Genomic DNA, 27,294 nt, shown 5'->3' on the forward strand with positions numbered 1-27,294 from the left:
GCTGTATGTATCTTGCTGATATTTTAAAGGCATATTGCTTTCTGGACTTCCTTTTGAAATCAACAGTTCAGAAGAAAACTAAGCTAGTCAAAGGGAGGAGTCTTAAATATTACCCTTTGTATTTTAATTTTTTCTTGTAATTTCTTAATCAAAGCATGGCCACTGTTGTGGTCACCCAACATCTCATACTTTATGCCACTGATATATCAAGAGTAGTACACCACATTTGATGGAGTGTAATTTAGAAGGTAACCGATCTTGATCCAAATGTGTGTGTGTGTATTAGCACACAAGGCTCAATCTATAACAACATGTTAGTGATCTGTTATACAGGGCCTTAGTGACTCCAAGGTGATATAAAATTTCTATGCACTTTTCTTTAAGAAAACCTTTTTGATTCAGTGTTAGTTGGTTTTTCATTATAAGCAATACAAAATAAATTATTTAGCATCTGCCTTTGGGGCAGGCTTGGGTGGTGGTGTGAAAATTCGAAATAATGGTTGTGGGAAGGTGTAATGGTAGTGTAAAGGATTGGTGTTGAAATATTGAATGTAATTTATTGTGAACATCTTCATAAAAATAGCATTTAAAAAATTTAAAAATACTTTTAAATTAAGGAGCCATGCTATTGATAGTTCAGTTTTAAGCATATATTTCAACATCAGTGCCACCACCAGTGTAAACTTTCTTCCACCAGTGTTCCCATGCTTCACACTCCTCACCCTCTGCCACTATTCCTAGCTGAGCCCTGTGCCTACTACCTTGATAGACACATTACAGAGTTCCATGGTTGCAGCTTAGAGCTCTTGCTTTCAGTTTTGTTTAATGTTTGCTTTGGATTTACACCTGTACTGCTCTTCCATATCACTAGTGTAACCAAAGTCCTGACCCCTGCTCCTCATTATTTCCCTTTCTCGTCTTCTTCTTTCCCCACTTGATTTCTTTCCTTCTTTGCCCTACCCAAGCTCTGAGGTCAAGGGCGTTCTAAGCATCCCCCCCTTTATTACATGACATTTCTTCATCTAGATATTCCATGTACCAGACAGTTGAGATCGTCCTAGGTTTGTCTTTTAAAGAAAATCAACCTTCCTTCCTTCCTTCCTTCCTTCCTTCCTTCCTTCCTTCCTTCCTTCCTTCCTTCCTTCCTTCCTTCCTTCCTTCCTTCCTTCCTTCCCTCCTTTCTTCCCTCCTTCCTTCCTATTTTCTTTTTCTCGCTTGCTTGCTTCTTTTTTGCTTGCTTTCTTGCTTTCCTTTCTTTCTGACAAGATCCAGCATTTATTCATGACTTTTCCAGAGTCATCTGTTTTGTATAGGCAGCTTTTTAGTAATTCCTTTTTAAATTTTTTTAATTAATTCACCGTGAAGTACAGTAACAAAAATCTTATGTTTGAACTTTGATCATACCGTCATCTAACACCCATCCCTTCCACCACCACAATCCCCAAACACCACCCCCCCTGCCCAATTCCACACCTCCCCTGCCTGTATGGCAGACAATTTGCAAAGTATTCTTTCTCTACTTTAGTTACCTTTGATATTTCAAGACCAGTCATATCACCTCCCATACCTGCCGAAAATGCAACGTTAGACGATGTGTTTTGTATTGCTTGTTATGGATAAAATATAATATCATGCGGCTGCGAGAGTCACTGTGTGCTCAAGGAATTCTAAGATTTTTATAATTAGGGTCTGAAGAAATCACTGGAGCAAGTTGCTCTGGTGGGAGATTTATCTGTGTGTCTCTGGATCATGGCCAGGTGGGAGCTTAAGTAGATGGGTGGGTGTGACATTATCTCAGCATCCCATTGGGGCAGGGGGAAGGCCAGCCCACTCCTCCCCTGTCCTGAGAGACTTGGGATTTGCCATCTTACCACCACCGAGAACTCGTACCTAGTGCATCTCGATGGCTTCAAGAAAATAGCGACCACTGGGGCTCTTAGAGGGCAGGCGGAGGGACAGCACCCGCCCCCGTCTGGAGCAGCCCAGTGGAGAAGGCCTTTTGCGAAGTCCAGGGCCATCTCTGCCGCAAGTTGCTCAGGTCTGAGATTCATCTGTCTGTCCTTTTAGTAATTCTTATGGGATTGGTTTAGTTGTCTCAAATGCTGCCAGCAATTTTTCTTGTCTGAAAAGATTCTTATATCTTCCTCAAGTCTGAATGATAGAACTTCAGGATAGTGGACTATAGTCTGGAATTTTTTAAAATCAGTATGTTCATGTCATTCCACTCTCCAGGCTTTTAAGATATATGGAAGTTCTATTGTGATACTTATGTTGTTTCACTTGCATTTGAGTGTTTTTTTCTCTCTAGTTGCTTTATGTAGTCTCTTATTTTGATTTTAACATTTTGACTACTTTGTATCTTGGCATTGTTTTATCTGATTCTATTTTGTTTGGTGCTCTTTGGTCCTCTTAAATATGTGCAGGTGCCTTTCTCCAGAGATCAGGAAAGTTTTTGGTTATTTTTTTATCAGCCATTCTTCCCTTTCTATTTTTCCTCTTCTTCTAGTATTTCTATTACTTGAAGATTATTTCTCTTGCTGTTATCTTCCATGCGTTTTGCATTCTCTTACAGTCATTTACTTCTCTTTTGTCATTTCATTATTGGTGATGACTAGTATTTTGTCTACAGTATCACTGATACAGTTCTCTGCATGTTGAATTCTTTTGCTGTCACTTGCCGTTGCATTTCATTACCCCTTCAGTTCCATTTGTAAGGACTCTTTGACACCCTGAATCTGTCCATCTCTGAGTTGGTTGAATTTTCTTCCAGTGATTGCTTGATTCCTGTGGCCATTGCATGGAACATTACGTTCCTCATTGAGACTTTATTTGTGCTCAATGATTTGTAGGCACTTGTGTCCCTGTCTGCAAGAGCAGATGAGTTCCTTTGTTTCCCTGTATCACTGTATCACTCTCATCCCATTGTCATCGATTTTGCTCGAGTGGGCACCAGTAACATCTCCATTGTGAGACTTGTTGTTACTGTTTTTGGCATATCGAATACGTCGTGAGTAGCTTGCCAGGCTCTGCTGTGCAGGCAAGATACTCTCGGTAGCTTGCCAGCTCTCCGAGAGGGGTGGAGGAATCGAACCCAGGTCCTTGTTTCCCTATTGTTCTTAAAGATATATAGTTGCTGTGACTTAAGCGTGTATTGGAATTTATTTTTAAGGTTAATATTAATCCCAAATAGACATATCTGGTTTCCAAGTGATCAGATGGCTGGAAAACATGCGTGACATAGCACAAGGCCCCATGGTTTATCCAACAGCAGGTCGCCCCCTAAGTTCTACTGTGCATAACCCCAGGAATTCCCCAAGTAAGTACCAGGCCAAAGCATTGAATTGTCCTGCTTGCATGAGTCAGGCTGTCAAGGTGGTACCAAGGAGCATAGTTTGGGTGCTCCTTTCCCAGAGTATGCATTTCTGTTGCTTAGCCAATATTGTGTCATAAAAAACTCATATGTAAGCTAATTTTCTTAAGGGCTGAGATAATTTTGAAAGTCTAATAGTTCATTATTTTTCAAAGACTGACTATCCATAGAATCAAAAGTTCTTTAGTAACCTCTTGTTAAACAAATTACAAGTAGACATAAATGAGTATGTGAAAAGTAGCCCTCAGAAAGCATGTTTGATACCTTTGGTATCAGATCAAAGAGAAGTTGCAAGATGTGTTGAATGTTTTCTCCTTCCAGGCCATATAGATAAACAGCTTTCTCTTTACTAGCAGGTATTAATGCATAGTATAACTTCAGGATGTACAACGTGGTGGTTGTGTTTCTGTCACATTATTTCCTGCTTCTATAATTGTCATCTGTTTAAAAGTGATTCCTCTCAAATCTTTAAAAGTGGTCATTATTTTAGGTGATAGTATTTACAGGTCTCACTTACAGTTGCTATACAAAAGTTGATTGCTATCCCCCTTATCCTTGACTGTTTTTTCCACACTGTTTTTTCCTCAACCTAATTGTATACTTTGACATATAAACATGTTGAACCAATGTAGGCTCCTTTAAGCCTTGATCTTCCCTATGTGATCTACATACGCATTAGAAATTTAGGGCACTATTTAGGGACCCTCTCAGCTCTAAGTGTCAGTCTGCTTTTCTAGCAGTGTGCATTGTTTTCATAATGAATCCGGAGGCATTTGTGATAGAGGAAGTAGAAAGAGAAATGTCAAAAGAAAGAAGAAAAACGTGTGGGGGTAGAAAAGTGGTTTATACCTAACATTTAGGGCCATAGCATCCATCTGCTTGCATATTTCTCTTTTGATTTTGATGTTCTTAAGATTTAATCTCAAGCAAAGAGTTTAAAGATAAACTGTAATATGTAGAGATGCCTTTACCTAGAATAGGTCAAGAGAATGGGTTGTGTTTTGGTGTTTTTTTTTCTGAGTTGTAGCAATTCTTTTTTTAAAATGTTGAAATTCTGTATGAAATATATTTTAGGGGTTCTGCTACCAAAATAGAGACAGACATGACATAGTGAGGCAGATAGAATGCTGTTTGCCTTCATTCCTTAAATTACTAAAACCCATATGTAATGTCTTTCTTTTTGTACACACATCATAGAATCAGATCATCATTAATTTTCTAAGTATTACATTAAAGTCAGCCTTTCTTTGAGAAAATTATGTCATATTTTAATGAAAATGTAAAATGTAATTTAGTACATTATCTGATGTTATTGTAGAAGTATAGGAGATGATTTTTTTTCTTTTGGGGTCACACCTGGCGATGCACAGGGGTTCCTCCTGGCTCTGCACTCAAGGAATCACTCCTTTCAGTGCTCGGAGGACCATATGGGATGCTGGGAATCGATCCTGGGTCGGCTGCATGCAAGGCAAATGCCCTACCCACTGTGCTATTGCTCCAGTTATGGCAGAGTCTCTTGCCCCCATGCCTTGCTGTCTTCACTGGGGCCCCTCGGAGGGGGTGGGGTGAGTCTCCCTCCCCGCCCCGAGCAGAGCCCCGGCAGCCGAAGAGCTCCGGAACCCAGCCACAGCCATGCTCAATGCCACTCTCCACATGTTTGGATGAGCCTCACGCATGAAGGAACCAGCAGAGGAACCCAGGTGTGCGGGACCCGGGTCTGAGATCTCCAAGCATGCTCAGATTGGGACTATGTTTCTTCCACTCAGATCCCCATTTTTCCAGTAGCTAGGCAGTCACACCCACAAACTGTTCCTGGTACCATGTAATCCCATCAACAGCCAACATCCAGAGACTATAAAACCAAGCTCCCAACATCTTATAGCCTACCTCTCCCTCTCGGAGAACCTAGCAAGCTACCGAGAATTTACTGCCCACACAAGAGAGCCTGGCAAGCTCCCCGTGGCATAGTCATATGCCAAAAACAGTAACAATGATGGGTCCTATTCCCCTGACCCTGAAGAGCCTCTAATGCAGCACTGTTGGGAAGGACGAGTAAAGAGAGGCTGCTAAAATCTCAGGGCTAGGACAAATGGAGACGTTACTGAACCCACTCGAGCAAATCAATGATCAACTGGATGACAGTGATACAGTGATACAGTGATCTGATGTTATAATGCTTATTTAAACATTATTAAAAGTTGGCTTATATTCTCTAGGCATCACCATCTTGGGAATCACTTAGTTCACATTGAAGTTGGGGTTACAACATATTAAAGTATCAAGTACAAAATGATATTTTCAGTAATCTGTTGAAATAAAAACAAACTATATTAAAATTATAATTTCAGGAGAATATGATTTATTAAAATTCAGCAAATCTTCACTTATATACCTGTTAGATAAAAAGTTAGGGATAATAATGTATATATAACAATCTTTTTGAGCTACTGTAACAAAATACCGTAAAGTGAATGATTCATAGACAGCTGTATTTTCATTGTGACTTCATTTTGTAAGTTGACAAGAAAAATATCTGGAGATGCTTTTATAGGGGTGCTAATTTCGTTCATAAGGGCTGTTCCTTATAACTTAATCACATCCTAAGACACCATCTCCAAATAGTCTCCTATTGGGGAATAGAATCCACAATGGGGTGGGTGGAAAGGACACACATTCAGATCACAGCTATATGTACTAATTGAACATTTGTGATGTGGCTGTTAGACACAAGGTACTGTGATGGGCAGCTGAGAATACAAAAATGAATCAAATACGGCTCTTGCCTGCTCTATCATTGGGGTGTGCTGAGGAAAAAATACAGATAGTGATAAAATATACATAACAATATGAACATCTACATGATGGGCCAAAGTATTATTATAGGGGTTAAGGTGCTTGTCTTGCATGCTGCCTACCCTGGCTTGATCCCTGGACCACGTATGATCCCCCTCAGATACTGTTAGTAGTGCTCTTGGAGCACAAAATCAGGAACACAGCTTACTCCTGAGCATAGCTGGGTTTGGCCCATAAAACAGATTTTAAAAGCATACCAGAAATCATACAAATGATGCTGTGTGTGTGTTCCAACAATTAGGTGTTTAGGAAATGCTCTGTGGGTGATCTAGAGCTACTGTCTTGATGTTTGTAGCTTCAAAAGAATTGTGTACTCAATAGCCAAAATATGGAAACAGCCCGAGTGCCCTAAAACAGATGACTGGTTAAAGAAACTTGGTACATCTACACAATTGAATACTATGCAACTGTTAGGAGAGATGAAGTCATGAAATTTGCTTATAAATGGATAAACATGGAGAGTATCATGCTAAGTGAAATGAGTTAGATAGAGAGGGACAGACATAGAGGGACTGCACTCATTTGTGGAGTGTGGGGTAGCATCACATGAGGCTGACACCCAAGGATGGTAGATACATACAATGGCCAGGGGGATTGCCCCATAGCTGGAACCCTGCTTCATGAGCAGAGGGGAGAAGGCAGATGGAATAGAGAAGGGATCACTAAGAAAATGATGACTGGAGGAACCAGTTGGGATGGGAGATGCATGCCGAAAGTAGATAATGGACCAAACATGATGACCTCTCAGTGTCTGTGTTGCAAGCTATAATGCCCCAAAGTAGAGAGAGAGTATGGGGAATATTGTCTGCCATGGAGGCAGCGGGAGAGTTGGAAAGGGGGGGTGTACCCGGGAAATTGGTGGCGGGGAATGTGCACTGGTGGAGGGATGGGTGTTTGGTCATTGTGAGATTGTAACCCAAGCATGAAAGCTTGTAACTATCTCACGGTGATTCAATAAAATTTTGATTTTTTTTTAAAAAGAGATAGTTCAAAAGCTAAATTTAATTGAAATTATGTTAAATTTGTGTATTGAGTTGTAACTTGATATTTTTGCTATAATACATTGTATTCTTTATAGAATTTATTCCTTGACAGTAGTATTGATCCATAGCTTTGATTTTAGGATTCACTGCTGCTTATTAATATTGTCATTTGTTTTCTTTAAAAAAAGAATTGTGTACTTTGTACTTAACTCTAATTCTTTAAAATTATTTGAAAACCTTTTTAAGAAATGGAGCAGTGCTACCTTAAGCCTTTAATTATGTTGAAAAGTTCAATTTATGCTCTAGAGATTTTTAATTAAAAGACATTTTAGAGTAGTTTTTGGTTTACAGAAAAATTAAGCTGTAAGAGAATTCATATACATATTCCCCTCAAACAAAAAAAGTCATGTGATTCCTGTTACATTTCCTGCATTAGTGTAGTGCATTTGTTACAATTGATGAACCAGTGATTAAAAAATGCATTAATTTTATTGCATTTGTTTTATAGTTAGCTGAGTTTAGAAAATGCATACCATTAAAGCATTGTAGATAATAGTTTCACTGCTTTAAAAATCCCATTTATTCCATCTGTTCATTTTTCTCTCCATCCTCCCAAATTTGACTAACAGAGAACATTTTACTGTCTGAGTTTTACAAACTTCCAAAATGTCATATAACTGAGATTCCATCTTTTGTAGTTATTTTAGACCAGCTTCTTTCACTTAGCAAATATGCATTTCAAAGTCATTCATGTATGTTTTATAACATTTGTAAATCAGTTCTTTTTTATTTCTGAAAACCATTTCATTGTATGGATTAGCTATAATGTATTTATTCATTTGCTCCTTGGCAGGTATATTGATTACTTCTAGATTAGGCCATTAGAAATAAAGATGTAACAGACATTTATGTGAAGGATTTTGTGTGAATATAGGTTTTTATTTTGTAAAAATGTTTTATTTGAAGCACTGTAGTTTGCAGTACTGTTAATGATAAATTTTCGTGTATACTTGTTGCAATACACACCTTCACCATGTATCTCTCTTTTCTGTCCACCATTGCCTCAGGTTCCATTCCCAACCACTTCAAGTAAATGCCTAGAGGTGCAAGTGCCAGATTATGTTGTAAGGATATGCTAAGACTTTGTTAGTTTTGTAAGAAACTGCTAGACTGCCAAAGGACTCCCAAAGTTGTAGTACCATTCTGAAGTCCACTGAGCAGTGATGTAGAATTTCTGTTGCCCTGTGTCCTTGTTAACGTTTGTGGTGCCTGTGTCCTAGATCTTAGCCTAGGTGTGTTAGCAGTATTGCATTTTTGTTCTAGTTTGAAATTGACTAATATATGATCCTGAGCAACTTTTCAATATGATTATTTGCCTTTTGTGCATTTTCCTTGGTGATATATCCATCAAATCTTTTACCTGTTTTTAATTGAGTTATTATACTTACTCATTGTTGAATTTTAAGAGTTCTTTTCATATTTTGAATATTGTTCCATTACCAGATAGATATTTTACAAGTGTTATCACTCAAATTGTGGCATGTTTTGTCTTATCCTAACAGATATGTCTTAACAGATGTGTCTGTCACAGACTAGAACGTTTATATTTTAATGTGGTCCAGTTTATCAGTGTTTTATGGGGTCTACCTTTAGTATTGGAGCTAAAAAAATTGTCAAACAAGAGGACACCTGGATTTTGTTTTGTTGTCTAGAAATACTTTTGTCTTTGTCTTTTATATTTTTGTGTTATACATTGATGTTAATCTTTTGAAAGGCATAAGTAATGTCAAGTGTCTTGATTTTTTTGTTCCATGTTCAGTTTCACTACCATTTTATTTCTATCTGGGAAATACCAGTGTCCAAGCAGTGATAGGAATCAAAACTTGGGGGCCTCACACACCTTCCCAGTTTTTTCAGTATTTGAACCACATCCCCAAATTTTTAAGTGCTGTCCCCCTATCATTTTGATCACTTTATTTTTAAAATTTATTTTGTGAGACCCAAAAGCAGGCTCCTCAGCAGCCATGACAAGCTGCAGCTAACATTAAGTCTCAGCCAGGCCTCAGTTTCTGTTTCCCCGGAGCAGGACTTGCAGCTTCTGGTAAACTCCCAGTTGAGTCATTTGCCAAGGTAAGGAATTGGGCAGTTGGGTCTGGCCGGTCATGAAGGGTCACTGTGCCCTCCTTAGAAACTGTTGCTAACCATTGCCTCATTGCTGACCCCCATTGTAATAGGGCCGATGCTAAAAATAGATCAGTATAAATTGCTTCTTAACTCTGAACCCTATAGAAACTGCTTGTGATTTGGAGTCGGGGTCCTTGTCAAGACTCCTCTGCATTGGATGAGACTCGGACCCCAGCTCGAGCTAGCACTGGCTCGGGCTAGTAATAAAGTTCCTTTGCTTTTGCATTTTTGTATGTGGAACTGGGTCTCTCTGCGATGGGGGATCTGAAACTTGGGCACAACAATTTATTTTTATTTTTTTTTGTTTTATTTATTTATTTTTTTAAATTTTTTATTGAGTCACCATGTGGAAAGTTACAAAGTTTTCAGGTTTAAATCTCAGTTATACAATGCTCGAATACCCATCCCTTCACCAGTGCTCATATTCCACCACCAAGAATCCCAGTATAGCTCCACCCCGCCCCCTCACACCCCAACCCCCCCACGCCCCTAGCCCTCCCACCCTAAGCCCCCCCCCCCCCCGCCTGTGTAACTAATAAATTTCACTTTACTTTCACTTTGATTGCATACAATATTTCAACAAAACTCACTATTATTGTTTGGAGAGTCTCTCCCCTAAAGTCAGACCTGCTGAAAAGGAAGCATTAGATAATTTGTTTTCCATTGCTGAGGATGAAGAGGTATGAGGTCGAGTGACCACACTTAGCGGCCTCTCCGTTTCGGGTTTCTGTATTTTAGTATTTTAGTAACTAAGTCCAGAGAGATATCTGTCAGAAGTTGCATCGTTGCCAACTTGTACTTCTCAGTTACATTATATTCCACATATGAGTGCAATCTTTCTATGTCTGTCTCTTTCTTTCTGACTCATTTCACTCAACATGTTACTTTCCATGTTGATCCATTTATATGCAAATTTCATGACTTCATGTTTTCTGACAGCTACATAGTATTCCATTGTGTAGATGTACCAGAGTTTCTTTAACCAGTCATCTGTTTTGGGGCACTCTGGTTTTTTCCAGATTCTGGCTATTGTAAACAGTGCTGCAATGAACATAGAAATACAGATGCCATCTCTACTATACCTTTTTGCCTCTCCGGGATATATTCTCAGGAGTGGTATTGCTGGGTCAAATGGAAGCTCAATTTCTAATTTTTTGAGAATCGTCCATATTGTTTTCCAAAAGGGCTGAACCAGTCGGCATTCCCACCAGCAGTGAAGAAGAGTCCCTTTCTCCCCGCATCCACGCCAACACCGGTTGCTTTTGTTTTTTGGGATGTGGGCCAGTCTCTGTGGTGTGAGATGATATCTCATGGTTGTTTTGATCTGCATTTCCCTGATGATTAGTGATGTGGAACATTTTCTCATGTGCCTCTGAGCCATTCGGATTTCTTCTTTAGGAAAGCTTCTGTTCATTTCATCACCCCATTTTTTGATCGGGTTGGCAGTTTTCTTCTTGTGGAGTTCAACCAGTGCATTGTATATCCTTGTTATCAACCCTTTATCGGATGGGTACTGCATAAATATCCTTTCCCATTCTGTAGATTGTCTTTGTACTTTGGTCACTGTTTCTCTTGAGGTGCAGAAGCTTCTTAGTTTGAGATAGTCCCATTCATTTATCTCCGTTTTCACTTGCTTGGCCAGTGGCGTGTCAGCTTTGAAGATACCTTTGGCTTCAATGTCGTGGAGGGTTTTGCCGACCTTGTCTTCAATGTACCTTAGGGATTCTGGTCTGATGTTGAGGTCCTTAATCCATTTTGATCTGACTTTTGTACATGGTGATAGGTGGAGGTCTAAGCCCATTTTTTTGCATGTAGCTGTCCAGTTTTGCCAGCACAATTTGTTAAACATGCTTTCCTTGCTCCACTTCACCTTTTTTGCTCCCTTATCAAAGATCAGATGATCATATATTTGGGGGGATGTGTCAGAGTATTCAACCCTGTTCCATTGGTCTGCCGCTCTGCCTTTGTTCCAGTACCAAGCTGTTTTAATGACTACCGCTTTGTAGTAGAGTTGGAAGTTGGGGAGGTTGATTCCTCCCATTTTCTTTTTCCCAAGAATTGCTTTAGCTATTCGTGGGGGCTTATTGTTCCATATGAATTTCAGGAGCACTAAAAATATGGAACGCTTCACGAATTTGCGTGTCATCCTTGCGCAGGGGCCATGCTAATCTTCTCTGTATCGTTCCAATTTTAGTATATGTGCTGCCGAAGCGAGCACAATTTATTTTTAATTTCAGTGTGGGGAAAACCCACAGCTGTGCTCAGGGCTTACTCCTGGCTCTTTGTTCTGGGATCAGTTCTGGTGGGGTTTGGGGACCAGATGCACTGCTGGGAATCAAATGCAGGTTGGCCCCATGCAAGGCAAGCACCTTACCTACTGCTTTGTCTCCCAGGCCCCTTATATAAAGAAGAATTTTTGAGTTGAAGTAGCATAATAATGTAACGTTTATGCTTTTAGAGCAAAAAGCTGTTGTACCACAGCCACCCCAAATTGCTAAAGATCCTCACATCATCTTTATGTCATTCCTTGTTCAACCCCCCTCTATATATGTGCATGTGTGTGTATATACATACATACATGTATACACACACGCACATATATATCCCAGGCTCCCTCCCCCTACTAGTTGGTGACCACAGTTCTAAGTTCAAGAGCTTATCATTAGATATTATCCAATCCCTTACTTTGTTATTACATAGGGCCAAGTGTGAGTGAAATCACTCCAGTATTTTTCCTTTCTCTCTCTGACTTATTTGAATTAACATGGCACTTCCTAAGTACATCCAAATTGTAGTGGAAGACACTATTTCCTCTTTTCTTATAATGGAGTAGTATCCCATTATACCACAATTTCTTCACTCATCTGCTCTTGAGCATTTGGGCTGTTTCCAAATCTTGATTATTGTAAATAAAGTTGCAGTAAACATAGGTATGCATATATCTTTTCAAGGTAATATTTTTGTATTCTTGGGATAAATGCCGTGAAATAGAATCACTGTGTCATGTGGAAGTGTCATTTTCAATTTTTGCTATATTTGTTTCCATAAATTCCTAACCATAAAGTCCTACCAATAGTAAGATTCTCTGTTTCACCTCACCCTGCCAGAAATGGTTGTTTTTAATCTTTTGGATATGCAACATTCTCATTGTTGTGATACAGTATTTGTCATTTTGATTTCATTTCTCTGGTAATTAGTGATGTTGAATACATTTTAATATACTGCTAGAAATCTGTATGTTTTCCTTTGAGTATCTTTATCAGCACTTTTCCCCATTGGTTGATGAAATTATTTGCCTTTGAGTTTTATAAATGCTTTTTTTATTGACCTTTTTCAGTGGTGTATAAATATTCTCTCCCATTTAGTTTAGTGCCTTTTTATTGCAGGCATAGTTTCTTTTGCAGTGCAGAAGCTTTTTATTATCATTTCCCATTTGTTTATTTTGCTTTTGATTTCTTCATCCATGGAATCGAATCATTGAACACACTTCTAAATTCGCTATCATGAGTACTGTCTATGTTTTCCATTGGGTATTTTATGGAATCTAGCCTAAAGTCAAGGTTTTTAATTCATTTAGAATTAACTTTTGTCTTTTGTGTGAGATTGGTGTCCAGTTTCATGTTTTTGCATAGCGCTAGCAAATAATCCATCTAGCAACACTAGTTTAAGAAGGGATGGGAGCCCTGAATGGTGGAAGGAAGTGAATAATCTGGTGCAGGGCGTGGTATTGGAACATTGTATGCATAAAACCCTATGATTAACAGTATTAAAAGTTACAGTGCCTTAAAGAATTTTTTTAAAATTGTGTTTCATATCGATAAAATTATATCCTGGGATTTTTTATTTAGATTACATTAAATGTATAGATCAAATTTGTGAAGAACTGACACTATTATTGAATTATCCTCTCCATGAATGTGGAATATTTTTCCATTCACCTAGTTCTTCAGTTTCAGAGTTTTCTCATCAAATTTTGCATGTTTTGTTGGATTTATATATCATTATTTCTTTTTATTTATTTTTATTGAATCACCATAAAACACAGTTACAAAGCTATTCATGGCTGGGTTTGAATCATTAGTTTTTTAACACCCATTCTTCTACCAGTGTATATTTCCCATCACCAGTGTCCCCATTTTCCCTCTCACCACCCTGCACACACCCTACCCTGCCCCTATGGCAGGCACTATTTTTCTTCTCTCTCTCTGTCTCTCTCTCTCTCCCTCTTCCTCCCTCCTTCCCTCCTGCCCTCCGTTTGGGCATTATGGGTTGCAATACAGGTACTGAGGGGTTATCCTGTTCATTCCTTTACCTGCTTTCAGCATGCAGTTCTTTTTTGATGCTAATTTAAATGATCTAGTTTTAAATTGCAAACTTTATTTTCTTCATTGGTCATATAGTAGAGTTTATTTCCTTCCTATGACCCCTCCTTTCCTACTGATTGGCATCAGAACCCGATGCCTCAGCTCCCCTTTTACATGATCTTCAGCTGGGGTCCCCTTGGAATTTCCCTGAGGCTCACAGCCAGCCCTATGGTTTACTCGGAGTTTTTAATCATACAAAGATGCTGGATTTTTCATCATGACTAGATTTAGGATAGTCTCAACACATGGTAGCGGAGCATAGTCAGGTATTTTTTTCTAATCTATTGATATTATACATTTCTTATTTAGCCTGATGAGGTTACGGATTATATTAATTGATTAATTTCAATGTGTGTGGCAATTTTCTGGATACAGAAAAGCATTATTTCTCTAGAAATATGTTGTTCAGCTCTTTGGTCGACCCTGTTACCATCTTCAGGCTCCTAGTTACTGGTTTGCACTGTTTTTTCCTCTTTAAGAGTTTTGTTTTGTCCTCTTGAGAATATTATGTAAATTGAACTATGATGTATATAACCTTTTGAACCTGCTTCTTTCAGTTAACATAATTCCTTTGTTAGTCTTCTATGTCATTGGTAAGTAATTTATTCATTTTCACTGATGAATAGTTTTTACAGTTTGGATGTACTAGAATTCATTTATTCACCCCCTGATAGTCATCAGCTTTCTTTCCATCTTTTAGCAATTTTAGATTTTCTATAATAAACACTCATGTAGGACTGGAGCAATATTAACAAGTCTCACAATGGAGACATTACTGGTGCCCGCTCGAGCAAATTAATGAGCAATGGGATGACAGTGACAGTGAAACACTCATGTGCAAGTCTGAGTTTTTGTTTATCTAAGATAAATACCTAGGATGAAGATTGATGAACCATGTTAAGAGTATTTTAACCTGACAGTAAATTACCAATTTTTTAGAGTGCTTGTTTTATCTCCCTATCAGCAGAGTATGAGAATTACAGTTGCATCAGTTCTTTTCCAACATTTGGGGTTGTTAGGGTATCTTGTGGTTTAAATATACCACACTGACTAGTGATAGTGGATATCTTTTTATGTGTTTCTTTGTCACCTATATATCAACTTTGATAGTGTCTGATCAGGTATCCTGTCTGTTTTCATAATAGATTTTTGTGAAATAGTCTAGTTGTGAGATCTTCCGTAGATAATCTGCAAATATTTTCTATTAAACTGTATCTTGTTTTGTAGTTCACTTAATGGTGTCTTACGTAGAAGGTTTTAATTTTGATATGTTCCAAGTTTTTTATGTTTTATGAATTATGCATTGGTTATGTTTAATATCTGCTTAACTTAAGATATTCTTCTAAAAGTTCTAAAATATTAAGTTTAAGTAAAGGTTCAAAATTTTCCCAGATCAGGTCTTTTCTCTTCTCATTAAATTTTTGTTGTTACCTTTAGCTGCTGTAAAAACTTACCCTTATTAGTTTAAAACAGTACAAATTTATTGTATTTTACTTTTAAAAGCCAAAGATGCACAATTAGGGCTTACTTGATCAAAGTAAAGGGACATGTTCCTTTCAGAGGCTTTTTAGGGAAGATCCATGTGTCTTTGACATTTCGAACTTCTTCAGTTCACCTGTGTTTCTTAGCTCTTAATGGCTTTGATCTCTGTCTTCAAAGACTTCAAAATACATCTTTCTGATTTAACACTTGACTTCTGTAGTCGTTTCTTTTCTTCTAATTTTGACCCTCTTGCCTCTCATTTATAATAACTTTTGATTATTGTCAGCCCATCCAGATTAATATAGAGTGTTTGTACCGTTTATATGTTACTTAATAACATCTGCGGAGTCCATTTTACCACATAAGGTATCATCTTCAAAGGTTCCAGAGATTAGTACATAGATTTTAGGGATCCATTATATTATCTTCTGTAGTTATTGTATCTGTTATTCTTTCAAAATGAATTTGTTTTTTTTTAATTTATGCTTTTATTAGATGGTTTTAGACTAGTTCTACTGAGGACAGAATATCATGGAAAATGAACATTTGCCCCCTCTCCTTCCCAAAATATTTTGAGGCCAATAAACTCACACTTATATAGTAATAATAACATCTATACGTATATAGTAATAGTAACATCTATACATATAGCAATAATAACATCTATACATTGACATCCTTCATATTTTTTTGAATCACCATGAGATACATGGTTACAAAGTTCTTAATGGTAGAATTATCAGTCATAAATGTTGCAACACGCATCCCTTCACTAGTGTACATTTCCTGCCCTTCCCCCACATTATTTTCTTTTGTAAAGAAATATTGCTGCCCACTTCGCCGCGCCCGCCGCTCCAGTATGACTGAGGAGGACAAGGGAGCTGCCTTGGACACCAGCAGCCCACCCAACAACCTGCAGTATGTGATTTGAGCGTTTCCGCAGCTCCAGTATGACTGAGGAGGACAAGGGAGCTTTCCCACTTCCGCCCGTGTGGGGGCCTGGTATTTCTCTAGGTTTTCCCATCTTATGAGCACCATAAAAGGGTAAAAGATTGTAGCGATAGAATTTCAGGCCGAATTTTCCCTGGACTTTATACAGAAACCCAATGACCTAATGTCATCTAATCATCAGCAATATGAAATGGTTCCCTTTTATTTATTTATTTATTTATTTTAATTAATAGTTTATTTTTAATTAGTGAGTCAACGTGAGGGTACAGTTACAGCTTTATACATTTTTGTGCTCATGTTTCTCCCTTACAAAGTTTGATAACCCATCCCTTCACCAGTGCCCATTCTCCACCACCAGTAAACCCAACATCCCTCCCCCCCTCCCCAGTCCCGTCTCCCCCCACCCCACACTGCCACTATGGCAGGGTATTCCCTTTTGTTCTCTCTCTCTGATTAGGTGTTGTGGTTTGCAATAAAGGTGTTGAGTGGCCATTGTGTTCAGTCTCTAGTCTATATTTGGCCCGCATCATCTTTCCCAAAATGGTTCCCTTTTAATGGTTCGGACTTTGGTGGGAAACCCTAACAAGAATAGTAAGTTTTTTGTTGAAATGTTGAAGGCAACCAAAATGGTAGCCATCTCTAGATTGAACTAAGCCATATCCCCACGCCAGCTGAGAAGAAATACCCTTCTTTCTCGGGAAGAAACGCGGCGTGGCGTTAACCATAGTATGATGTCCATTAAGTTGACACAGACTTGGTGGCATGGGAATGGGATACAAGGGAATAAAGTATTATGTACATGGAACAGCGGGACGCTGTGGAATCTCGAGTCGGGGCCGATACCAGCACACTACTTTTGGTTCCAGAAACTGCAGACTTTATACCAGACTATCAACTAAGCCAGAGCCCCACGCCGGCTGATGACAGGAAATAACCATCTTTTCCGGTTTTTTTTCCTTTGTCAGGCAGCATGGTGAATACTAAACAGGCGTGAACTCGGTGGCGCGGGACAAGGGCGGGGGGAATAGAAAAGTTATGTAACAAACAATGGGACTTGTTTGAAACCCCAGCAACAATAACGAGTTATGTGTTGAAACATAGAATGTAACCAAGATAACGCGTAAACGAAGTGAAACTTATCAGTTACAAGGGCGGGGATGGGGGGGGCGCGAGGTGTACTGGGGTGGTTGGTGATGGAAGAGGGGCACTGGTGAAGGGAAGGGTGTTTGAGTATTGTATAATTGACATAATCCTGAGAACTATGTAACCCTCCACATGGTGATTCAATAAAATTTTAAAAAAAGAATTATTGCTAACGGGAAATTGGTAACCATCAGCAGTTAATAATATTTAGAGCTATATTCTAGTACCATGGTGACTATGTACAGTAAAAATGCTGGACATTTGGCATATATATTTAAAATGATTAAATTATGGACTGGAGCGATAGCACAGTGGGTAGGGCATTTGACTTGCATGCGGCCGACCTGGGTTTGATTCCTCCGTCCCTCTCGGACAGCCTGGCAAGCTACTGAGAGTATCCCGCACGCATGGCAGAGCCTGGTAAGCTACCCGTGACGTATTTGATATACCAAAAACAGTAACAACATGTCTCATAATGGAGATGTTACTGGTGCCCACTCAAGCAAATCGATGAGCAATGGGATGACACTGCTACAGTGCTACTTAAAATGATGCTCTTATATTTGACCAAAACCACATTTTTCAGAAAGTAATACTGCACAAAAACATTTAAAATAATTTCAGTTACCCCTCAATCAGGCTGTGCATTATTAGAATTACATAGTAGCTATAATTTTTTCTCACACTCAAGTTTATTGACATGTAAGTGAGAGTGCCTATTATATGAAAAATCTGGACTTGGCTCATTTTTAAATTACTTAATATATGCTTTGTTGCTGTATCTGGTTTAAATGGTAATGTTTTTTTAATTGAGTCACCATGTGGAAAGTTACAAAGCTTTCAGGTTTAAGTCTCAGTTATACAATGCTCAAACACCCATCCCTTCACCAGTGCACATATTCCACCACCAAGAACCACAGTATACCAGCCCCCACCTCCCCAGCCCCTTACCCCGCCTGTGTAGCTGATAAATTTCACTTTACTTTCACTTTACTTTGATTACTAAATGGTACATTTAAGAGCACCCATTCTGGCATGTGAAAGTAGTAAAATATAGGATTAAAGGATTTCAATCCCAAATATAACATAAACCTCATGAACCCAAAATCCCTCAACGAAAGCAATAATAATTATTTTGTAGAATTGTTACTTAATGCACTTCCACCTTTATGAAAAGTACCTAGAGTACCTAGCACCATACTCTGCTGATAGAGATACTCAAAAATGGTCATTTTCACACAACAGTGAGGTTGAGAAGACAGTACAGCCATACACATATAGACAGTGTGAATGATAACTATATAATAAAAATGGAAAATGCAGTATAAAACAGTTTCTAAGCCATTTCCGATTGTGAGTCTGACCTTGTTTCCTTCCTGTGCATCCTCCTAACCTCCCACCCTCATCCTTCTGGGTGATCTCCTACTTCTGTGCTGTGATACCCCTATTTACATGAGTTTTCACCTGTTGCCCCTCTAGTATATTCTGATGCCTCACAGGGGACCCTATGTTTCCCAGTTGAGAAATACTTTTATAAACAATCAAAAAGAGATGTTGGAAATGGAAAGTGCTGAGAACTGTGCATTTGAGAAAAAGCATTGCAATAGCAAGATTCAAAGTGGGTTTTAAGAATGGGGAAATGGAGAGACAGATGGGTCCGGGAGACCAATTCAAGCAGAAGCAGGAGCCTAAGGTTATATGGTTATATGATATTTGAAATAAATTTAAATTATATGAGACCTTCTGTTTTATTAGATTATATTTGAAGTATTACTGTATCACTGTCATCCCGTTGTTCGTCTATTTGCTTGATGGGCACCAATAACGTCTCTATTTGTTCCAGTTCTGAGATTTTAGCAGCCTAACTAAAGCTTTACGAGTAAAACCTTACTTCTCTTTCCCAACAATTGGAGGCTCTTTCAGGGTCAAGGGAATGATACCTGTTATTGTTACTGTATTTGGCATATCAAATGTGCCACGGGGAGCTTGCCAGGCTCTTCCGTGTGGGTGAGTTACTCTTGGTAGCTTGCCAGGCTCTGCAAGAGGGACGGAGAGTGTATATCAAAGAATACAAGCAAGTATGTTAAAAGCAAACACATGTGTGCTGCTTTAGGCACATCAGTAGGCTCTCAGCCACTGGCTTCCAGGAGCTTTGTTTTATATAGTCTCTGGATGGGATTACATGGCTCGTGGGGGGGTGGTTAGTTTGTGGGTGTGACTACCAAGCTACTGGAAAATGGGGGGCCTGGGTGGAGGAGGCCCAGTCTCCATCTGAGCAGGCTTGGAGATCTCAGCCCCAGGTCCTGCATGCCTGGGTTCCTCTGCCAGTTCCTTCATGGGTGAGGCTCGTCCGAGTGTGTGGAGAGTGGCCTTAAGCATGACTGTGGCTGGGTTCTATGGGTTTTTGGTTGCCAGGGCTCTGCTTGCGGCAGGGAGGGAAATTCAACCCCCTCCCCTCCGCGGGGCCCCAGTGAAGAAAGCCTGGTGCAGAGGTAGGAGATTCTGCGTTGCTCTCTTCTGGGAGCTTTGTTTTATATAGTCTCTGGATCTTGGTTGTTGATGGGATTACATGGCATGGGGCAGGGCGGGGGAGGCAGTTTCTGGGTGTGACTGCTAAGCTACTGGACTGGAAATTTATTTGAAGTCTAGAAATTGAAATTTTTAAGAATTTATCCCATAGCAGTACATTCCTGAATATATGCCAGCATTCACAGTGTTTAAAATTTCATTTACTTTTGGGTTTGGGGCCATACCCGCTGGTGCTCAGGGGCAATTCTGCTCTCTGCTCAGGAGTGACCCCTGGCAGTGCTTGAGGGAACCATATATAGTGACGGGTATTCAAACTGGGTCAGCGGCATGTCAGGCAAACACCTTACTTCTGGGGACCTCCTCTGGTCCCTTGCAATGTATTTTCATAAGATTATTAAAAGCCAGCATATTTAATGTGTCCAAGGTATATCTGTATTTTGTAATATTAATTTGCAGGACTTGCATAACTCCTGTCAGTTGTAGGTAAACTTAGGCCTGTTATCAATAAATTCTTTATGTTTAACAAATATGAATGAAATAATGATGGAAATGACAAGTTTTGGTATTTCAGCTGTTATAGAATTATTTTCACATCATGCTAATGTGTATGAATTTAATTTCCTCAACGAAAATATTGGCTGTGTAACAAGCTTTCTATTCTTAAATGATAGTTTTTTTTTTATATTACAACTTAGCAGAAAATGTGAAATTTGGCTTACTATCTTTCATATTTTTGGTATATTCTTCTGGTGATTTAGGTTAGCTTTTTGCAAACTTAATTTGATATTCAGTGGGTTTTACTTTGTATGATATTGGAGCAAAAGAATTTTTGGTGGGGCAAATAGATCTGTCGGTGTTGGGTATTTCCCCCAGTATTATATTAACCACTTATAATGGTAATTTATCTGCTTTGGAGATTCTTTTTGCTGTTTAGTGCCTGTTTTACATTATTTTGGTTTATAAATTATTTTGCATAATTTATTAGATATTTACTGTATACAATGCATTGTCCTCCATATTGACAAAACAAAAAATGTAATGCAAAACCTCAAGTAGCTAGTCAGAAAGAAAAAATACATACACAAACAACTCTAAGCAGTTTTCCATAAATGCCGTGAGCTCTGTAGTATTTCTTTAAAGGAGAGAGTACTTTTAAATGTATGATCAGGGATGATTTGCTGGAGGCAGGAGCATTTGACAAATGCCCATGAATTATAAATGAATATTAAATGTGGCAGTCGTTGTGAGGTAGGAATCTTGTAATGATGGCTTTCCACATGCCAAGTAGTTTTAATTGGGAAATTTTAAATACTGGGAAGAATTATTCTAATATTATTTAAAAGATAGTATCTAAATATTCTTACAAATATTAATTTATGATAAATGTTTTTTCTTCTTTGATAAATATTTTATATATGGTTGATAATTGCTGGTTTTGTTTTTAGGCCTTGAATATTGTGGTTCCTTTCATGTTTAAATATGCTGTAGACAGCCTCAACCAGATGTCGGGAAATATGCTGGATCTGAGTGATGCACCAAATACAGTTGCAACCATGGCAACAGCAGTTCTGATTGGCTGTATGTGTGATTCTTTAATCTATCTACAGGTGTTGACTATAGGGTTTCATTATTTTTGAGCAGATGACCTTTTCACCACAAACATGGCTTAGCATTTTGTATATTTATCATTTTATGTGAGATTGCTTTTGACATGTGGGCCTTTTAAATAAATGAATCCTATGATATACTTTCCAGATATGATATAAAATTAGTCCCATTTTAAAGTTTTATAAAATAACATGAAATAAGGCATTAACTTGTAACAGCCATATCTAATAGCCTCCTTATATTTTATCATTATGATACCAATTCAGTAATACTAGTTATTTTCACTTTATTTTTGATAGCTGTTAAATGGGAAGTGGCTATATAACAATTTATATGCATTGATGTTTTAATCAGTTATGTTCAGTAGCCATGGCAAAAATCTGTACTTTTTTGTTTTCTTTATTAAAAAAATCTGTAATTTGTGAAGACAAGATTATGATACTTTATGTTCCTGGTATTAGGATGGTCATTTTATAAGACTCTGGAGACTTGAGTGGGAAAATGCTTTTGTCAAGGCACTTGAATTTTTAGTATCTCAGTTTTATCATTTGTTAATATGGGGAAATTGAGTTATATTTAAAAAATCAACAGACAGTGTGCAATTATTTACCATAAGACCATGTGGGCTACTTTTATAGTATTTATTTGAAAATAAATCTTCCAACATCTTTAATCTGTGGAGGAAAGTAGCACTGAAAAAGATTTATGGTGGTGAAAAGATTGATACTTCTAAATGGCTAGATGCGTTCTAAATTGGGGGGGGGGCAAGCAGTAGCAGTCTGTGATACATTCATTAATTGTACAAAGCATTTTTAGACCTCTTCTCTTGTTTACTTTCTTGTGATTCTAATGTTCTCATATTCCGTTTTAAAACTTATGTTGTTAGATGGTGTGTCAAGAGCTGGAGCTTCCTTTTTTAATGAAGTTCGAAATGCAGTATTTGGCAAGGTAGCCCAAAATTCAATTCGAAGAATAGCCAAAAATGTGTTTCTCCATCTTCACAATCTGGATCTGGCTTTCCACCTGAGCAGACAGACTGGAGCTTTATCGAAGGCTATTGACAGAGGGACAAGGGGTATCAGTTTTGTCCTTAGTGCTTTAGTATTTAATCTTCTTCCCATCATGTTTGAGGTGACTCTTGTCAGTGGTGTTTTGGTAAGTAAAATACTTTTTAATCAAGATTTTATCTAACATTTCATTAGTAGTATTTAGTACTTAAAACTGTTGCACTGTTACACATCAATAGTTTGAAAGCAAAATTCCATGGTTGCAGAAATATGATGCAGTTTGCTTAACTATTATGTCGTAAGTTTCAGGCAATGGTCCAAAGTCTTATCATTTTATTGTAAAGAGCTCTTTAATTCTAAACATTTAACTAATGCTTGCACTTTCTGTTAGCATAAATTTTTGTGTTTGACATTGGACTGGTATGTTCAGAGTAACTAGGTTTGTAGCCAAATGTCAGAAAATTTGGGGAATTTCACATTTTACAATTAAAATTTACATGTATTATTTTTTATGTCTTATTACACAAGGTTAGTAGTAGTTGGCAGTAGTAGTATTGATGTCAGTGTGATAAGTGGTTAGATTTCTTATTACCTTAAGTAGATTTTCTAAGATATTAGTATCTTACCTATTTAGTTAGACATTTTGTTACCAACATATTTTTATTAAAACCTTTTGACTGAGATTTGTTATTGTGTATATATTTATAAAGAACAACAAGTGCTTTCTCATTTCTTCATCTGCCTTTCCAGTACTACAAATGTGGTGCCCAGTTTGCGTTGGTTACTCTTGGGACACTTGGGGCATATACAGCATTTACAGTTGCAGTTACACGGTGGAGGTAAGGCAATCTCAAAGGCCCTTGAAGATTCAGAAATTAGTTGTGCTTTTATTGCATATATTTCATACCATGCAAATCTTTGTCTTACAGAACAAGGTTTAGAATAGAAATGAACAAAGCAGATAATGATGCAGGTAATGCTGCCATAGATTCACTGCTGAATTATGAAACTGTGAAGGTAATATGTTTAATTATACATTCTTCTACTTTTCATACTGCGCTAAGATTTTCTGTCATTTAATTAATTGGTTCTATGAGATAGAACTTTAGGATAGGCTAGGTTTCACACTAGATTCTCTAGGTCTGATGGCATGATAGTATCTCATTTTTATTTTGTTGAGAACTTACCCTTTATATTTGATGGCAGCATCAGAATTTTACTTTATAAATTAATTTAGAAGTGGTAAGAGTATTTGTGAACACTGAGCTAAACAAAATGGCATGTAAATTTTTGACTCATACCATCAGAGTGACTAGAATAATGCATTTTATTAATTTATTTGTTATTTTTCCATTTGACAAATATTGCCAAACCTTTCTATATGTAATACACTATACTAAACGTCATATGTGATGATGGTAAAGTGAATTATTAATCTTTAATCTTTTCCCTCCCAGAATTTTAGAATCTACCAGTAAAGTTAGTATGCAGGTAGCTGTGCAAGAAAGTATAATGCATAGGGGCGATGAAAACTGTTAACTGAATCTCTTGGAGACCAGAGAAAGTCTGAAGATGTGTCATTAATGGCTTTTTCTTGATTTAATTTTAAATTAACCAGACATTCAGCAAATGCCTATAAGACTAATTTTCTAAACTTTCCAAATAAATGATGCAGGAGTGATTCCTGAGTTTATTGTGGAAAGCTATAAGAGTACTATAGTGCAAGTCAATATTAAAATAAAATATGCAGTACAAACTTTATATATGAAATCTATTATTATACTACAGTCATAGCTTAAGAGAAAAAATTCTAACCTTACTTGTTTGTAGTTACTATTTTTGTATATTTTGTAGTATTTTAATAATGAAAACTATGAAGCACAAAGATACGATGGATTTTTGAAGACATATGAGGCTGCTTCACTGAAAAGTACCTCTACTCTGGCCATGCTGAACTTTGGTCAAAGTGCCATTTTCAGTGTCGGTTTAACTGCTATAATGGTACTTGCCAGTCAGGGAATTGTGGCAGGTAATGAATCTGTGATTTTCAGAATTATAGTTCTTTTACTTAACCCTTATTATTAAAGATTGATGAAAATAAATGTATATATTAGTTTTAAATATAAAAGCATATTGAATAAGGATACTTTAAAATCCCTAGAGTACTTTCATTTTTGTATTATAAGTATTCAGTTTATAAAGTGTTTTTTGGTTGGTGCTATATATTTACTTCTCCTTATTATTACACATTTAGTGCTACATTGGCATTATTCTTAAAATACTTTGTGGGACTATAACTTGGGTTTCTTCAGAAGTAGCATTTTTTATTTTTGTTTTTTGGGGGGATCCACACCCAGCTGTACACCAGCATTTATTCCTGGCTCTATGCTCAGGGATCAGTCCTGGGCTGTGGTCAGGGGACCATATGCAGTGCCACGGATTGAACTTGGATTCAGCTGCATGTGAGGCAAGAGCCTTTTCTGCTGTACTATTTCTCTGTCACTGGGAGTAACATTTTTAAGCACCTAATATTTCTAATTTCTCCAGTGAACAATGCAATAATTTAGTATTTATTTCAAAGGTGTAAAATGCAAGCAGCATTTTAGAAGTACTGCTGACCTTTTAATCTATTCAATTTTCATTTGCAAATTATTTCAAAAATAAATAATCTTTATATCTCTTCTGTAAATTGCCCACATGGTTAGGTTTATTCATTCACTTGTGGCCTTTATGTGTGATTTATCATTCCCAAGCATGATAACCATTTATTCTAATTTTAAAATACATTCCTTTTTTGTAATTTTCTATTTTCTTACAAAGAAACTTGGTAATATCTCAAGAAAGAAATTATTTCTGGGGCTGGAGCAATAGCACAGCGGGTAGGGCATTTGCCTTGCATGCGGCCGACCCGGGTTCGATTCCCAGCATCTCCTATGGTCCCCTGAGCACCACTAGGAGTAATTTCTGAGTGCATGAGCCAGGAATAACCCCTGAGCAACGCCAGGTGTGACGCAAAAAAAAGAAAAGAAAGAAATGATTGCTATTTAGCCTTCTCTTTCTAGCCTCCTACACCATTATTTACATACATATGTAATTATTTTATTTAGTATAAGAATATACTTTTCTTATTCCACTTTGTTTTTTATCATGTTCCTTATATTATTATATCGTGGGTTATAATGGTTTGAAATTTTATGGGTTTTTTTTTTTGCTTTTTGGGTCACACCCAGCGATGCTCAGGGGTCACTCCTGGCTCTGCACTCAGGAATTACCCCTGGACGTGCTCAGGGGACCATATGGGATGCTGGGAATCGAACCCAGGTTGGCCGCGTGCAAGGCAAACACTCTACCCTCTGTGCTATCACTCCAGCCCCAAATGGTTTGAAATTTTAGTGGACCTAATAGTTACTGATTTTGTATGTTTTGAACTATATTGTAATCAATGATAAATCTGTATCTTAAATTGGAAAGTTTATTCAAAATTTAATTCATTTGAAGTTTATCTAAAATACTTTTTTTTTGCTTTCGTGAACTGCATATTAAGGTACCCTTACTGTTGGAGATCTAGTAATGGTGAATGGACTGCTTTTTCAGCTTTCATTACCCCTTAATTTTCTGGGAACTGTATATAGAGAAACAAGACAAGCACTCATAGATATGAACACTTTGTTTACTCTACTCAAGGTGGACACTCGAATTAAAGTAAGTGCTCTATGTATACCTGTTCAAAAGCATTTTAGCATCTTCTATTAGTAGGATTAGTTTTGAGGTATTTATAGGACTGTGTTAGCAAATCCATTTTGGTGCACACAAATTGGAACTATTTTCTATATTAAGAGAATGTTAAAGATTTTAATTCTCTGTAGATATAACATTAGTTAAGATTATACCTAGAAGCTAAGGTTTGCTAAATTATTTGTAATTGCACTTGGTTTACTTTTCTAATGAGAGAAAATGTGTAATAGCCTTTCATCACATCCTTGACCTCTTTACTCTCCTGCCATATCATCACTCTGTACTCCTTCCCCTAGTACTCACACATACATGTTGCTCAGAAAATTAAAGCATTCAGAGCTTTTGATCTTACTAGTGAGGTGTGAAGAGCAAATCCTTAAAAGCATGCTTCGAAGTAGTCTAATTCCACTTATAAACCTCTTCCTTACCTGTTATTTTCCTGTTTCTCTTTGTGATTTAGAATATTCTCTGTATAGTTATATTCCAAACCAGTGTTTAAAGTGACTTTTTTTCCTTTTCCTGCTAGGATAAAATGATGGCATGTCCCCTTCAGATCACACCACAGACAGCTACGGTTGCATTTGATAATGTGCATTTTGAATACATTGAGGGACAGAAAGTCCTTAATGGAATATCTTTTGAAGTCCCTGCAGGAAAGAAAGTGGCCATTGTAGGAGGTAGTGGATCAGGGTGGGTAATTCAGATATTTATAAAATTCTGCATCATTGATCTACATATTCCTGATGTAATGTTTTCTTTTTTCATAAAATAATGTTCACTGAGGTTTACAACAGGGATTCTATAATACCAGAAGTTTAATTACCTTTCCTTGTCTTCAATTTCAGAAAAAGCACAATAGTGAGGCTGTTATTTCGCTTCTATGAGCCTCATAAAGGAAACATTTACCTTGCTGGTCAAAATATACAAGATGTGAGCCTTGAAAGCCTTCGGAGAGCAGTGGGAGTGGTACCTCAGGTATTTTTCAAAAGGAAAAAAATTGAGGGTGAATTTTTATTGAGTTTATAGGTGCTTTACTATAATGATTTGAGTCTAGATAGCGGATATATGTCAATGAAGTAGGAAGT

At 37.6% G+C, this 27,294-nt stretch overlaps 1 protein-coding gene and 1 non-coding gene across 2 annotated transcripts in view; one reads left to right on the top strand and one right to left on the bottom strand.

The window, feature by feature from the left end:
• The window catches only part of ABCB7 (ATP binding cassette subfamily B member 7), a 149,287-nt gene that overhangs the window by 79,312 nt on the left and 42,681 nt on the right, over positions 1–27,294 (top strand). The window contains exons 5-12 of the mRNA XM_004620914.3: positions 21,305–21,437; positions 22,354–22,622; positions 23,225–23,313; positions 23,404–23,491; positions 24,329–24,503; positions 26,019–26,176; positions 26,736–26,899; positions 27,055–27,184. Coding sequence (XP_004620971.1) covers positions 21,305–21,437; positions 22,354–22,622; positions 23,225–23,313; positions 23,404–23,491; positions 24,329–24,503; positions 26,019–26,176; positions 26,736–26,899; positions 27,055–27,184 — 1,206 coding nt within the window. The remainder of the gene's footprint in view (positions 1–21,304; positions 21,438–22,353; positions 22,623–23,224; positions 23,314–23,403; positions 23,492–24,328; positions 24,504–26,018; positions 26,177–26,735; positions 26,900–27,054; positions 27,185–27,294) is intronic.
• LOC129400376 (U6 spliceosomal RNA) lies at positions 11,502–11,608 on the bottom strand. Its single transcript, XR_008627619.1, has one exon. It is a non-coding gene; the product is annotated as a U6 spliceosomal RNA (small nuclear RNA).

Source organism: Sorex araneus, chromosome X (genome assembly GCF_027595985.1).
Source record: "Sorex araneus isolate mSorAra2 chromosome X, mSorAra2.pri, whole genome shotgun sequence".
Lineage (NCBI taxonomy): Eukaryota > Metazoa > Chordata > Mammalia > Eulipotyphla > Soricidae > Sorex > Sorex araneus.